General features: G+C 38.1%; 5 protein-coding genes across 8 annotated transcripts; 3 read left to right on the forward strand and 2 right to left on the reverse strand.

Moving 5' to 3' along the window:
- Positions 1–717: 717 nt before the first annotated feature.
- Positions 718–3,784, reverse strand: LOC6572714 (NFX1-type zinc finger-containing protein 1). 3 transcript variants are annotated; one of them, XM_001998784.4, is made up of 5 exons: positions 3,655–3,784; positions 2,602–3,587; positions 2,377–2,544; positions 1,295–2,320; positions 718–1,229 (listed from the first exon to the last, which is right to left on the reverse strand). In XM_001998784.4, the coding sequence occupies exons 1-5, from the start codon at positions 3,782–3,784 to the stop codon at positions 795–797; spliced, it is 2,745 nt and encodes a 914-aa protein (XP_001998820.1). In that variant the 3' UTR covers positions 718–794. The 3 variants fall into 3 exon arrangements, with proteins under 3 accessions (XP_001998820.1, XP_043863166.1, XP_032586754.1); XM_044007231.1 differs by having other exon boundaries at positions 2,602–3,583; positions 3,655–3,733; XM_032730863.1 differs by lacking the exon at positions 3,655–3,784 and having other exon boundaries at positions 2,377–2,539; positions 2,602–2,693.
- Positions 3,785–3,849: 65 nt separating this feature from the next.
- On the forward strand, positions 3,850–7,919 carry LOC6572713 (NFX1-type zinc finger-containing protein 1). 2 transcript variants are annotated; one of them, XM_001998783.4, is made up of 7 exons: positions 3,850–3,936; positions 4,151–4,282; positions 4,380–5,117; positions 5,171–5,644; positions 5,707–6,541; positions 6,603–7,105; positions 7,162–7,919. In XM_001998783.4, the coding sequence occupies exons 3-7, from the start codon at positions 4,419–4,421 to the stop codon at positions 7,456–7,458; spliced, it is 2,808 nt and encodes a 935-aa protein (XP_001998819.1). In that variant the 5' UTR covers positions 3,850–3,936; positions 4,151–4,282; positions 4,380–4,418; the 3' UTR covers positions 7,459–7,919. The 2 variants fall into 2 exon arrangements, with proteins under 2 accessions (XP_001998819.1, XP_032586746.1); XM_032730855.2 differs by lacking the exons at positions 3,850–3,936; positions 4,151–4,282 and having other exon boundaries at positions 4,306–5,117.
- LOC6572712 (structural maintenance of chromosomes protein 6) lies at positions 7,809–12,305 on the forward strand. The gene is made up of 13 exons (XM_001998782.4): positions 7,809–7,919; positions 8,084–8,292; positions 8,348–8,567; positions 8,697–8,970; positions 9,032–9,158; positions 9,218–9,295; positions 9,352–9,524; positions 9,584–9,981; positions 10,045–10,444; positions 10,521–10,983; positions 11,047–11,877; positions 11,939–12,069; positions 12,140–12,305. The coding sequence occupies exons 2-13, from the start codon at positions 8,095–8,097 to the stop codon at positions 12,159–12,161; spliced, it is 3,315 nt and encodes a 1,104-aa protein (XP_001998818.1). The 5' UTR covers positions 7,809–7,919; positions 8,084–8,094; the 3' UTR covers positions 12,162–12,305.
- Positions 12,306–12,763: 458 nt separating this feature from the next.
- On the forward strand, positions 12,764–13,806 carry LOC6572711 (RWD domain-containing protein 1). The gene is made up of 2 exons (XM_001998781.4): positions 12,764–12,944; positions 13,012–13,806. Exons 1-2 carry the CDS (start codon positions 12,869–12,871, stop codon positions 13,677–13,679), a joined length of 744 nt encoding a protein of 247 aa, XP_001998817.1. The 5' UTR covers positions 12,764–12,868; the 3' UTR covers positions 13,680–13,806.
- On the reverse strand, positions 13,711–15,214 carry LOC6572710 (cysteine and histidine-rich domain-containing protein). The gene is made up of 5 exons (XM_001998780.3): positions 15,075–15,214; positions 14,660–15,017; positions 14,379–14,595; positions 14,126–14,320; positions 13,711–14,061 (listed from the first exon to the last, which is right to left on the reverse strand). The coding sequence occupies exons 1-5, from the start codon at positions 15,133–15,135 to the stop codon at positions 13,798–13,800; spliced, it is 1,095 nt and encodes a 364-aa protein (XP_001998816.1). The 5' UTR covers positions 15,136–15,214; the 3' UTR covers positions 13,711–13,797.
- Between the last annotated feature and the right edge of the window lie 275 nt (positions 15,215–15,489).

Raw genomic sequence — 15,489 nt, forward strand, 5'->3', positions numbered from 1 at the left:
AAAGTTTTAAAAAAAAAAAACGATTTAAAAATACAATTGATGATAATTTTCAAAATTGCCTTAATTCGCAAACAATAACTGGGCCACAGAAAGGATTATAAAACTATATATACATACAAACATACATATATATATATATATATATATATATATATATCATGAAATCGTTGAACAAACACATAGAGAGAGCTGCGTTCTCTAAACATAATGTACATTCAGATTTATGCATATAGATAGCTACATACATACAGATATATAAGCTACAGATACAGTTTATACAGTTACGAAGTCTGCAATTTTGAACTAAGAAATTACAGTAAGAACATAATATAGTACATTTACAACAAAGAGTTGACACATATATATTATGCATTATGTATGAGAGCAGCGAAAAGAAATTCTAAATATTGTTAACAGGCCTTATGGTATCCTATGTAATCAACGACAAAGAAAAACCAAGCGAGCAGCATACGCATAACTTTTCAAAAATACATTTTTGAATGTAGTAATAGCCAACAGTAAGACATAAACGTTAAAAAAGAAACATAAATATCGGTTTGACAGCAACAACAGGTTCAATATAGTGAATATTAAGTGTACAATTCTTGACAACAAAGTCAAATTCATCAATTTCATTTATCGTACGGCGAACTTTGATTACAAAAATCAATAATGAAAAGAAAACTGCAATTAGATTAAAAAGCAAACATACAGAAATTGAAAAACCAACGTATTTTATTTACAAAACACAATAATAATTCAAACAGCTTATAGCCATTGTCAAAATGGGTTCCCTAAGGAGTACTTTCAGTGGCCAACGGAAACACTGGGCCTATAGCATTTGCTGCTAGCAGCTTAGCATTGATAGCTCCCCAAAGTTCGGAACTGCCCTGCTGCAGCGTCTCCATGTTGCCAATCATATAGAGACCCCAACGAGCACGCGATAGGGCCACACAAACGCGGTTCGGTAATCCGAGAAATCCAATCTTTCCGGCCGTATTGCTGCGCACCAGCGACAGTAGAATAATGTTTGCTTCCAGGCCCTGGTAGCTATCCACACTGGTGACCAAATATCTATTTTGCCTCTTTTTCATTAATAGTGATTTAATGTATTCAACTTGGGCATTGTAGGGCGATAGTATTACAATGTTGCTAGGATCATGTCTCAAATGTGCCATGAAGTTCATCAACTCTTCAGCTTCATGTTTGTTTATAAAGGACAGGTCCATCTATAAATCAAAAGGATATAATTAAACGGCAATTCAAAGCAACCAATCAACACAAATATTCAAACCATCTGCTCCTCGGGATGCGTATGATTGACAAAGTACATGTTCTTTGCCATTTTTGGCACATTTGGGTAGGCCTGCACCGAATCATCGGTGATAAGCTTATCATAGAAAATGGGTACCAAGAGCTCAGCAATACAGCTGCGCATACGATACTGCACATTGAGGACACTTGCGGGAAAATCGTTCGTAATTAAGCGCTCGAAGAGCGACACTTGAAGTCCTTGCTGCGTATAGTTTCCCGTATGTGGCTGCAGCTGCTTGTGATCGCCAATCAGTATGACATGCTCCGTGTAGGGCGTCAGGCATGCCAGGATATGTGGTTCAGCTATCTCAGCAGCCTCCTCAAAGATAAAGCATTTGCTTTCAAGCAGACGGAATAGAAAGTTGAGCCGTGCAGCACATGAGGTTGTCATGGCTAGCAGAGCCTTATCGCGTGACTGATGAAACTGGAATATTGTGCGCAGCGTATTTATCTTTTCGGCAACCAGTTGCAATTGCTCTCGTGTCGACTGTATTTCTAAATAGGCAGGTTCGGAGCCATCAAAATCGGCATGCAAAGTCTGCAATCGTTCAAATTGTTCCTTATACTCGCATTTGACCAACCACCATAGCCGTTTGAGGCGCGGCGGCACAAGGTGATCCTCGGTCATTAAGCGAACATTATATTTCTCGATTTCAGGCAAACGCGATTGATTCCCAAAGCGTACAATGCTGTCCGTGTACTGGGCGGCCTTCAGCAAGAATTTATCTAGCGAATCGTTTGTGTAGGTCAACACAACAATGGGCCCCGATTTAAGACGCTCGGCATTCTGCAGCAGAGTGTTGACCAGCTCTACGGATAAATGCGTTTTGCCTGTGCCCGGTGGTCCTTGTATAATGCAGAATTCGTTGCGAAGAGCAGCGCCTAAAGCGCCTCGTTGTGATTGATTCAGTTTCGTCTCCAGCGGCGGCTCAGCTGCCGTAAATGGCGTATTGTAATAAGTTAATTGAATATCTGGCCGAATATAAGCCGGTGGGCGAACATCAACCTGCGAAATTTCAATGATTAATGTTAACGTGAGCAAACTTAGCGTACCCCACTTACCTCACCCTCAACAATGTAGCGTCTCATAGGAAAATTATCCGCGCTGCAGGTACTTAGATAGTTGTGGACACGCAAATAGGGCTCAAAGAATACCGGTGTCTCGAACATAATCAAATTTTTGTTATAGATATTACCAATATTGTACTGCTTAGCAATCTCCACGCTTCGCTAAAGAATATTTTAATTAAGAAACTGATCATCAAAGGATAATTAAAACAAACTTACATATCCTTGTCGTATCATATCGGGACTAGTATACGCTACAGTGGCTAAAATTAGATTATCAAAATCAAAGCTGGTAGTGAAACACAGCAAAGTTCCACCCTTAACATTCTTTAGGTAATTGATTTCATCTTGATGAGGAGCAACGAATTTCATGAAAATTAAACTATTTCGGTCTGCTTCCTTAAATACTGGATTCAATATTAGCTGTGTTTGGGGGAAAAGTAGATTTTGCGTCACCAATTCGTCGAGGTTATTCTTGGAACGAAGGCGCTGTACATATTCACGTAATGGCTGCATAAAGTCCTCGCAGAGTAGTTGACGGTGCCAGTCTATATAGCGAGCGACGTCGACAGTGTTGGGTGCAGGTGCAATTTTAGCTTCGGTATCGACGGTATCAGTTCGTAGTAATTGATCTAGATTAGGATAGATTTCGTTCTTTACATATACAACACTGGGCAGAACCTGCAAGTCTTTGACGAATTCCACACACAGCGGATGTTCTAATAGCTGAGGGATTTGACAACTGGAGATCAACGTTTTAAAATTTTCGATTAGGTCGTATCCATATGGCTGTAGTTTACCCATCCTGTGAGCACGAATGAGCAAATTTTTAAAGCCACGCAGCAACAATTGAGTTTCGTCATCTAAACTATATTTGGAACTTGATTCAAAGACTTTCAGGGCGACGCGTTTAATGTGCTCAAAGAGCGCCGATTGCGTGGCAAAACCAGAGAGGAATTGATCATCAAAACCGCCCAACTCCAATTGACAAAGTATCGACAGTATTTGCACATATTGAACGACACGTTTGTGAGAATCATTGGACAGTATCTGATCTTTGAAGAGATTACGCGGTCCGGACATCAAGTAGAGGAACATTTCGAGTGCCGTCATCTTCAGTGCCTTTGCAAATTCAGCGGTAGTAAAACGACCGGGACTTTTAGCATCTTGTGGGTCATCGAAACTAAGTTGTTGGAGATAACTGTCTATTTAATATTAATATAATATATTTGAAAATTATATTCAGCTTTCATTTTAGTTTTATTTTCTTACCAGGTCTGTCGCAAAAGTCAATGCGCTCCTCGCGTGTCTCATTGACAACTTTTTGCTTTAGTTGTTGTTGTAGATTTTCCACAAGCTCATCCTCGTCCTTGTTGAACCAATCGTCATCAGAGTCAGACATAGCGAATTATTTCTTGTCTACGTGCTTCGAAGTCCACAAATTTAATGGGAATACCGGGTTTTGTATGCAGTTTTAGAGTTGCCTATCGTTTCATTTAGATAATAGCGATGTGCCATATTTCGATCAACATATTGATAACAAGTATTTTATAAGTAAGTCATGAGTGCGATTAATACTTTTAAAAATTGACTTTTCTACGGAAGTTGTCAAAACTGTTCTGCATTTTATTAACAGCAGTTTGTGAGCTTTCACTCAATCAAAGAATAAAAGTTAGGCAAATTTTGCACATAATAATTCGTGTGCTTACAAATACCTCACTAAATTGGCTGGGTATAAACCAATTTTTTGCCATATTTACTATTATAGTCTTGGTCACACCAAAAACCATTGGGATCATCGACGTGTGCGCGGAATTTATAGATTTGATAAGCTTTGATATTGAAAAATTTCATATAATACAGTAATAACTGTATAATAATAAAGAAGAGCAAGTGTCAAGTTAGTATATCAGAGCACATTTTTTTTTTTACTGCAGCAAATATAACAAATTATTTATTATATATTATCTTTTACATTATACACTATACTTTAATAGTTAAATTGATAAATCGGGGAAAAACGGAATACAATCATAATGGTTGAACTTTTTGGAGAAGATTACGACTGCTGGGAATGGTTTCAGGCCGATAAAGAAAAAATTTTGCGAAGCCTAACACGCAAAAATGCCAACGAACGCCATCAGGCGCAGGGACAGAGGCGTTATTGTAACTATTGGAATCGTGCTAAGGCCGTGGTGCCATCCAAAATTCCAACCGATGTGCTTCAAGAGATCCTAAATCTGCAGCCCTTGGGCATGTTCCTCTATTTGGCTACTGAAATCGAACCAAATTTCTTCATCGATCAAATAGGCGCTAATGATAATATCGATCGCGTATTAATTTATACCCGCATTTTGGTTACTTTGTGCGAACTTGAGTTGCCTGGCTTTCACAATGATATGCTTAGTAAATTTGCTGCGTGTACTCCGCTCATTGAGCACTATGAAGAATTGGTCCGTAAACTGTGCACTAAAAGCTTTCGCACTATGTGGACTGATATGAATCGTGTGGATAGCATTATTAGCAATATGCAAACACTTTTGATGCAGGCCCAAAGGGCTGATGTTTTGGATGAGAACGGCATGGACATCTTATTTAAAATTTGGACTAATCTGAAGAACAATAATAATCCAATAATTGAAGAGCGTCCGATATGTCGAGAGTTTCTAAAGCGGCTTCACGATCTTTTTGCTGTCGATTTGGATGTATTATCGGCGCCAAACCCAGCAGCAGAGGTAAATTTTCTTGCATGTTAAGCAACTTATAAACTTTTTTATTTGTATAACAGGTATACCCTAGCCTAGAGGAGGTTAAGCAATGGCTAACCCAGAATGGGGAACCCAGCTTCCATGCTGCGAAACTAACGATGAGCTATACCAGTACGACTCAGTACATAAATAGCCAACGCTTATTTCTTCGTCAGCAGTTTTTGCTTCCGTTTCGGGAATTGGTGCGGCGGCTCCATCGCAAGCGCAGTCTTCAGAATATGATGCCGCTTCAGATCGCTTTGGAGGGGGTGCAAATTAAGCTGAATGATCATTTTTCAAATGCACATAACAGCAAACTGCTATTTGTTGATATTTTGGCCATGCAGCGAAAAAGCACTTCTAATCAGGATGTTCAATGTGAGAAATCTTTAGAAGAGGCTTTGTTAAGACTTAAAAATGGGACTCTACTTTGCTTTACAACCAGCTACGATTTTAACAATCTTATACTGGCAATTGTGGTTAATACTGATCCAAAACAGCTCCGTCAAGGTTATGTGAGTACCCAGCATCAAAGACTCCAAACTATTAAGCTAAATATAGCACATTCATCTTTCAGATTACTATCGCTATCGTGCGTCAATTCGATATTGGCAACATTTATGGAAAATGTCTGATCATGTTTGAAACACCAGTTTATTTCGAACCTTACCAGAAGGCCTACAGATATTTGACCAACAGCAATGTTATAAACTTCCCTATGTCTGATTATATAGTGCACGGTTTGACTAGAACAAAATCCCCAGCATATTTGAATCACACACAGCCACCAAAAGTCTACGAGAGTCAAAAGTTTATAAACAAGCTGCGCAAAATGCCGCTCAATCTATCACAGCACGAGGCATTTCAACGCGTTCTGAATACGAACTTCAATTTAATCCAAGGACCACCCGGTACGGGTAAAACGCATTTGTCTTTGCAGTTGATAAAAACCATCTTGGAGCATGCTAAATTCTGTGCGCCCATCGTTGTGGTCACATATACAAACGATTCATTGGATAAGTTCTTGATGAAGCTTAGCACGTTTACCAGCAGTATTGTTCGCTTTGGTAGCCAATCTCGTTTGCCGGAAATTGCAAAATTTAATTATCGAGCTGATACTAATACGCACATGATCAATCCGAGGCTAAAGCGTCTGTATTGGATGGTAAATCTGGAGATCAAAGAGCATTTCCAGCGCTTGCAGACACTGTATGCTGCCTTTAATGATACCGATAAGGCTTATTCGGATATATTGGCCACGCAGCGCTTGATCTGGAATGCACAAGAGAAGCTCAACTGTATACGAATGATTTTCCAGCATTATTTGATAATTAAAAAGAATGTTCTGGCTATGACAACAACATGTGCTGCGCGCATGAATTTTGTTTTTCGATTTTTGAAAACGCGTATCGGTAAGCAAAAAATGAATAATTCGTATAATGAACAAGAGTAGATGTTTATGCTCCATTTCAGTTATATTCGAGGAAGCTGCAGAAATTCTAGAGGCTCACATATTGCCATGCCTAACACCTTACACCGAGCAAGTGATTTTGATTGGTGATCATATGCAACTGAAGCCATATATAAGCTATATAAAGGGTCTGAAGTCTTCGTCTCAATCGCATTCCTTATTTGAGCGTTTGATACGGTCAAATTTCCATGTGAACGTCTTGAATATTCAATATCGTATGCGCAATACATTTGCCGAATTGCTCTGTCCTCTTATATATCAAAAGCTTATGAGTCATGATTCCGTTTATAATTTTCCCTCTGTACGCAATATGCGGCTGAATCTATATTTTCTACAGCATCAAGAGCCAGAGACACAGATACTTGATGGCTTTCTATGCAATGAATTTGAGACGAAAAAAGTAGCTGAAATTGTGCATCATTTGGTCGAGGTGAGCGGTTACAAAAATAAGGAAGTGGTTGTCCTCACACCATACACCATGCAGGTCGAATCAATCAAGAAGAAAGTATGCCAAGCTAAATATATAACGGGAAGATATCGTAAACACTTTTGTCTTTTCAGTTATCAAAGAACCCAAATTTAAAAGAAGTGTTCGTTACTACAGTGGATAGTTTTCAGGGGCTGGAGGCAGATATAATTGTACTCTCGTTGGTACGCAGTAATACAAATGGAAATATAGGTTTCCTGTCTGAACAGAATCGCATTTGCGTAGCCATGTCCCGTGCGCGCTTTGGCTTGTTTATAATGGGAAATATGAAGATATTAGCTCAGAAGTCAACTACATGGCGCGACATACATATTAAGTTAAAGCTGCAAAATGCAATTGGTGGAGATTTCCCCTACAAAAACATTAAGTGAAAGTGCTATTTTTACTTACTCACTCTTACATTGTACTAGTGTAAATCGACATTTATTAAATTTATACAAATATGTTTCCGTTATTAACAAAATTGCGCTGCATTGTAATTACCTGGAATCCAGTTCATGATTGAAATATTTGTGGAACTGATTTTATAATTTAACACACATATCATAATCTACAGTAGTTAATACCAATAAACTTAATATGAAATTTAAAATCTTGGATTTAAAGAGAAATAAATATGCTAGCTAACTTTATAAACTATAACGTATTGCCACTCTGGTTAGTGGTATTGCGCTAATGCCAGTATTATCATCGATTTGTACTCTGGTCACACTCAATTTGTAAACATTTCGCAATATTTGTAGCGGCATTTAGTGAAATGCGTATTAAAATACAAAAATAACGCGGTTATTGTGCATAGCTTGTATTCATTTCTAAGTTAACTCAATACAATGTAAGTTTAAAGAAGATATCCAAAACTATGTTATAAATGGCTCTAAATATGCCTAAAACAACGAAGTAATCAAAAATTCCCGCGCAAATCGCTTCCATGGCGCCTATAAACAAACGAACGTAAACTTCAACAGATTCATGTCAATCTCTTATATTTTTCTGTAGACAAACCAAAGATGCGTCGTAGCAGAACTCGGAATAAAAATCTGTCCACAGGATCAGACAGTGACAGTTCAACCTCGCCTCCAAAGAAAAAGAAATCAAAGCGGAGCTCAGGAACCTATGATGGCGATGGAATGCTCGTAGAGGCATCTACATCTTGTGCGGTTCGCAAGCGTACAACTAATGCAAATTCTTCCTGCGAAGAGCCTGCTGTAAGTCCATATTTCATATTCAGATAAAGCTTATATAAATTATATTTGTTTATAGTACGGCCTGGCACCTCCGAATGCTTTTACAAGTTGTGGAAAGATTATTTCAATACGCCTCAAAAATTTTATGTGTCATTCCCATTTGTACATCGAGTTTGGACCAAATATTAATTTTCTTGTTGGCAGCAATGGCAGTGGCAAAAGTGCAGTGATCGCAGCTCTTGCCCTAGGACTGGCCGGCAGTGCGCGTAACACAAGTCGCGCCAGCAGCATACAGAGTACGTTGAGCTCAATGTGTAACACATTTTTATAACCTGTATCGTCAAGATCACGACGACAATTAATTTACGCACTAGAGCACTCTCAACTAAGGCCCTTTTGATGAACTAGAATTTATATTGTTTCAGAACTTATAAAAAATGGAGAGACAAATGCATCCATTGAGCTAACCCTATCCAATGTCGGTCATCGACCATTTAAGCCCGACATTTATGGTCCACATATCACGGTCGTGCGACAAATTCGTCAATCATCTTCGACGTATGAGATAAAAGATTCTCATCACAGAACGGTATCCAGGAAACTAGATGAAATACGACGGATGATCCTTTATTTTGGCATAAGTGTTGAAAATCCAATATTTGTACTCAATCAGGAAGCATCACGTGAATTTCTTAAAGAGTGAGTTTATAATTAATAAATTATCTAATGATGTCATGATATATTTCGTATTCCCCAACAGTCTTGAGCCCGCATCAAACTACAAACTGTTCATGAAGGCAACGCAGCTGGATTTATGTGCGAACAGCTTAACTCAATGTCACGAACATCGCGAACATATAAATTATGATGTACAGCTACTAAAAATGGTAAATTATTAGTTAATTTGAATAAAGACTTAATAATATAATTTCGTTATTATATTAAGAAACTGCAAAAACTGAAGAGTCTGTGCCACGAAGAAGAGGAAAAATTGGCAATAATTAAAAATGAAGAAGCGCTTAAGGTATGAGGACAATATTTAGTTTTGTGCAATATTTAACATTTAATTTTCTCCTGTAGATTAAACTGAAAGAGGCTACAACAATGCTGGCTTGGATAAAGGTATCTCATATCCAGGATGATCTTACTAAAATCGAGCAAACTCTTAAAATAATTGAGAAGAAGAATGCGGATCTGTCACAAAAAACCACCCAGAAAACCAGCACACACGAGAGCATCGCTCACGCTCTTCAGTAAGTAAAGAAATTCTCTTAATTGAATATATTTATAATATTTTGTAATCTGATTGTAGAGAACTTGAGCAAACCAAGCAACGGATTATGGAAAATTATCAGGCGCAGGAAAATGCGCTCAGGGCTGCTAAGCGAATTGCTCAAGATTGTCTTTTTAAAGCCAGCTCTTTTAAGGCAAGCATTAAGAATGTAGAGAAGCGCTTGAAGGAGGAGCAGACAAACTTCGAGGGCTGTCAAAAACATATGAAAAACTACCACGCAGACTATTCAGAAGTTAAAAGGCTTCGAGAGGAAAATGCTGCCACACTAGCGACCCTTAAAGAGAAAGTGGCGCAGAGGAATGAACTAATTGCTAGACTCAGGGATGAACAAGGCGAAATGAGAAATCGGTTAACAGCAGCCAGAGAAAACTTGGAGTCTACAAAGAATGAAATTACAAAACTGCATAAAATGGAGCGTACGTATAATAGCGAAGCAGGACCTTAATTAGTTTATGTTGATTAATTTTTGTCAATTTTAGAAAGCCTGCAGTGGGAAATGGAGTCTCTATTACGGAATAAATCCAACAAACTGTCAGTTTATGGCGAGTACGCAATGGAAGTAGCCAATGCGTTGCGTGCTCAATACAGCGGCAGCAACGCGAGCCAAATGCCGCGTGGACCTATTGGCATGTACATAACTGTACCTAATCCAAAGTACAGAGATCTAATTGAGAATCAATTATCCCATTGCCTGCGGTCGTACATAGTTAGCTCAGACAAGGATAGACTGTCGCTTAGAGCTCTGTTGCAAAAATCGTATGCAGGTGGTAATATACCCACCATTGTTACCAGTCCGTTTACAAACCGGGTCTATAATGTCTCCAAGTACAAAGTGCAATGTAGATCTTCAAATACGACTGTGCTGATGGATGAGATAAGGTAAGTTGAATTTTTGAATTTTGCAATTTGTAGCCCAACATTTTCAATTACACTTTCCTGTTTTGTTTCATATTAGATGTGATGATCCCGTCGTAATGAACTATCTTATTGATACATTGCGCATTGAGACGGTGTTGCTTACTGACTCTAAAGAGACAGCCGAATCGCTGACATCGAGTATGGAAAACGTGCCACCTAATTTGACTCGTATATTAGTTCCAAGCTTGGGGCTGGAATATTGTCCATCGCCCAACTATGCCATGTACTCCATTCAAATATCACCTGCGCGATTCATTCAAGTGAATGTCGATGATCGCATTCGACAGCTGAAGGCTGAGCAAAATAGTCTGCAGGAGCGTGCTGCAAATCTACAGCCCCATTATGCTAAAGCCAAGTTAAAGTTGGAAACTGACGCACGGGAAATAAGCGCGAAAAGTGATATGATTAACGCACATCACACTGAAAACACAACAGCGATGAAAAAAATTATGGATATTGAGAATTTTGAGTATCGGGAATTTCCTGCTTTTGACGTTCTAGTAAGTTGGGGCGAAATTGACTTTAATTGAAATCGACTATATTGTTGCATTCTATCCGTTTAGGAAACTCATTTAACGACGAGCCGTGAAAAGATAGAAAAATTAAAGGAGGAGCGTAGTATATTGGAAAATCAACTTCGAGAAATAGCCGAGCGTAGTGCTCAAGCTAACGAAGAAACTAAAAAAGAACAAAGCATTCTCGACAGTCTCAATAAAAAAATTGCCGAAATTGATGCGAAATCTCAGGAATTACAAACAAGGGCTAGAGACTTGGATCGACATTTTGAGGAAAACCAACGACGGTTGAAACAAACTGACGAATTACTTAAAACAACGAAAAAGGATAAAAAAGATAAGGAAGCCGAACTAGAAGCAGCTCGCCAGGAGGCGCAGAGAGTCGGTGACTTTATTGAAACAAGTAAATCGGAAGAAAACATTCGTGATCAAATTAGCCGTTATAAAGCGAAGATAAAACATTACGAGTCGATGAAACTGAATAGTGAAGAAGTGGAGCAAAGGCTATCCAAATTGCGTGATCTTCTAAAAACAGAATCTGATATTCTGGACAATATTTTATGTGTCGTAGAGAAATTGCGCATCGAATATCATTCTCGAGCCCAGCGATTTCAGCGTTCACGTCATCATTTCTTTACCATGGTAGAGTTTCACTTTAAGCAAGCACTAATCTGTCGACAATTTGAAGGTAATCTGGAACCCAATCATAAAGATAAGACGCTGAAGATCAGTGTTTACCCACCCAGTGGTAATAAGACTTCAAATATGAGAAGCTTATCCGGAGGCGAAAGGTCCTTCACCACGGTATCTTTACTGAAAGGCCTTTGGAGTACTTCCTCTCACCCATTTTATTTCCTCGATGAATACGATGTTTTTACTGTAAGTATGAAGCGTTTATTGATCAACCTGATTATCATAGACATTTTTTGTATATTTGTAGGATGAAGTGAATAGAACTTTTATTACTAAATTACTTATTCAAGAGGGAATAGACTTCCCCAACAGACAATATTGTTTCTTAACTCCACAAGATACAAAAGTCGATGCGAACCACCTCATTACAGTACACAAGTAAGTATATTTTGATTTTTCATATATTTAACTAATTGCTCCAATATAACGTCTGTTTATTTTATTTCAGATTAGAAAGACCTGATCGGTAATCTAGAGCTTATTTTTTCTCAAACATTGGTTGCTGGACGACTGCTCTTATAAATAGACGAAAATTCTTTATCAGATGTTATTTATTAGTTTCATGGTATTTATAGTTGGTATTATTGATAAATAAATGTAAAGTTCTTTAAAAATTTGTTGAACATATTTTAGATTTCAAGGACCGTAACGATTATAATTTTTATAGTAAAAGAATTATTTTTTGAGTAATTAAAAAAAATTATTCTTAATTATCATAAATAATTTATATGATAAAATCCAAAAATAATTAGTACAGATCAATTTTTAAATAAAAAAGCATATTTTCAATTTTTATTATTCAAAAAATATCGGTGTGGCAACTCTGAGTAGGCTTGCGTGGCAACGCAAAGTTACACGATTGTCACGTTCAAGCTGCATGACATAAATTAAATGTTATTGGTCATCTATTATTATTATTATTATTATTTTTGGTCTATTAGTAGTAAAATTTTTTATTTTGGTCTATATATTTTATTGCTTCCAATTTAGATAAATTTCTAACATTTACATATTGATATGTAGCCTCATGCCAAACAGTTGACATGTGGTCATCATACTGGTTGAGTGCTGCCAGACTATTTTAACCAAATAACCTAAAAACAAGACCGAACACAAACGGGATCCCGGACATTTTTATTATTTATTTCTTATTTATATATATTTATAAATAATAACAATGAGCCGAAACTATAAAGAAGATCAGATCAATGAGGTTGAAGCCCTCGATTCCATATATTGCGGCGAAATGGAAGGTAACTCGAATTGTGTTCTTTCAAAACAATAATAATAATAGTTATGATCGTAAACTCCCTATTGCAGTTCTACAAACGGAGCCTTTTCACAAATTTCAAATTCCTATCGCCACGGAGGAGTACAATGCCGATGCAGCGGAAGACAGTGAAAAGGGCTTAGCTTGCAAACTTGTGTTTACGTACACAGCATTATATCCAGACGAAGCACCGCTGGTGGAAATTGAGGAAGCAGAAAATTTTGAAGAGAATTTCGAAGCAAAACTGCTGGAACATTTGCGCAAGACCATTGAGGAAAATATTGGCATGGAGATGATATTTTCGTTGGTCAGTAGTGCACAGGAGTGGTTGAATGTACAATGGGACGAGCACAAGAAGAATCAGGAGGATGAACGAGCACGCAGGGTCCAAGAAGTCGAAGAAGCAGAAAGAAAGAAATTTGAAGGCACACGAGTGACCGTCGAGACATTTATGAAATGGAAATTAGAATTTGAGGAGAGTACCGGTATTGCTGCTAAGCGAGAGAAGAACAATGACAGCAAGAAATTGACAGGCCGAGAGCTATTCATGTGCGATAACACATTGAACGACTCGGACATCAAATTCTTGTTAGAGGCCGGCGAAAGTCTCGAGAATGTTAAAATCGATGAAACCTTGTTTCAAGATATTGGTGAACTGGATCTAGATGATGACGACGATGAGGATTGGGTACCCGGGGCCGATGACGACGACGATTAAGCCACTCTGCGATATTAAAATAAAACTCACATAAGGCATACTTGTGTATTGTAAACAAAACAGCTTAACTCTCAATGATGGCTCTATTTAGTTACTACAATAAAATGCTAGTGTGTTATCAATCTAATGCATTGGGATTTTCTAAACTCATTTCGGATAATTTAAGTCCATACTTTTGAACAGATTGAATGTCGTCCAAGTCGAAGAACTCCTCATCACTCTCAACTGCTTTTCGGTTGTTCTGATCAGTGTCCTTCTTTACTGCTGGCAGCACATCACGTGGAAAATTAAGTTTTGGCCATGATCCTGGCTCCAGCTTCGGCAATGTAATCTCAACCTTAGTACCCAACATTTGTGCAGAAGCCGTTTGTACATTGACAATCTAAGAAAATATGTGTATTCAATAAGATGACTTTCAAGGCTTATTTAAAATTTTGCATTCTTACACCGCGCAGTTCTAGGTCCAAGTCAAATTTAGCATTTTCCTGCTCTGGGAAGACGAGCATAACATGCAAGCGTATTGGGTTGACTTCAACAAGACTTTCCGCGTAATGATATTTTTTGGCATAGACGGCGACAACAACATTTGTAGCTGTCTGATGCCAATCATATCGGCATTGAATAACCTTTTTGTCATCATCCTGCAAAACATTAAGAGATTTGTCGAATGTTCCAGAATATTGATTTCAAATAACTTACATCCTTAACAAATTTATGTTGACCGTACACACAGCCTTTTTGGGCCATGAACTGAGCAAAATCTGAGGTACGTTTCTGACAGCATGACCAAAACTTCATGCCCTCGTGGAAAATGGGAACTCCAGGATGGTAGGTGCACTCGCCAAAGTCGCTGCTGGTGTTCGTATAGGAGTAAGTGCAGCCACTGTTTTTGCAGCTTGTTCCCACAGCAATGGTTCTAAAAATATAACATATTTACATAATAAACACAGTGTAATATATTTAAAAAAAATATTAGTTACCCATCGCTCTCTGCCGCTGCAACTGGCGCAGCAACACCGCTGACTTTTAATTTGTCAATGGTGTCCTTCAATGCTGGAGCCACTGTTGGCTTAAGGACAGTAAAAGGCGTATCAATCGGTGGCCTGGGCAGTGATTCCTTAATGGGTGCACGTACTTCAACTTCCACAGCCTTCTCCTCATCTTTGTTATCCTTGGCAGGTTTTTCTGGTTCAGGTGGCTTAATGTTTGAATGCTTACCCAATGTGCAGCCCTTGATATTAAGAAATTCTGTGAAATCTACCGACTTTTTGTTGCAGCATGACCATCCTTTATAGGCATCATGAAAAAATGGAGCACCTGGATGATGCCGGCACGATTCTGCGAAAAAAAATGTATTGGTAGTATTAATCTTTTTGTTTATTGAGCTTTACTTACCATCAGAATTTGTGGCTGGATCGTATTGTTGTCCACAACCTCTGTTATAGCATTGTTCCATATTTATTTTTAATATTTTATATCTATTTTTGGTAGTTCTGGTCTAGAATCTTCGCAAATGAAAAGAGATATGGCGGCACGTCGATAGACACCCATTGAAGCTGCCAACTTGACTTGAAGTATAACATTCACCGCTCAATGTGTTGAAAAACGTGAGCATGTCAAAGAAACGGTTTTTCGATATTTTGTCTTTGTCGTTTTTTTTTTTCGTTATTAATTCAATTAGAACAAACAAACCGGTATTAGGAAGTCGCACGATATGAATGTATAGAAAGGCAAATAGTAATAAGAAAACAATTAACACAATCAGACAATGCAAATTATGTTAATTATATATCAAATTGGCGGGTTCATT

Source organism: Drosophila mojavensis, unplaced genomic scaffold, assembly GCF_018153725.1.
Source record: "Drosophila mojavensis isolate 15081-1352.22 unplaced genomic scaffold, ASM1815372v1 contig_16, whole genome shotgun sequence".
In the NCBI taxonomy this organism is placed as follows: Eukaryota; Metazoa; Arthropoda; class Insecta; order Diptera; family Drosophilidae; genus Drosophila; species Drosophila mojavensis.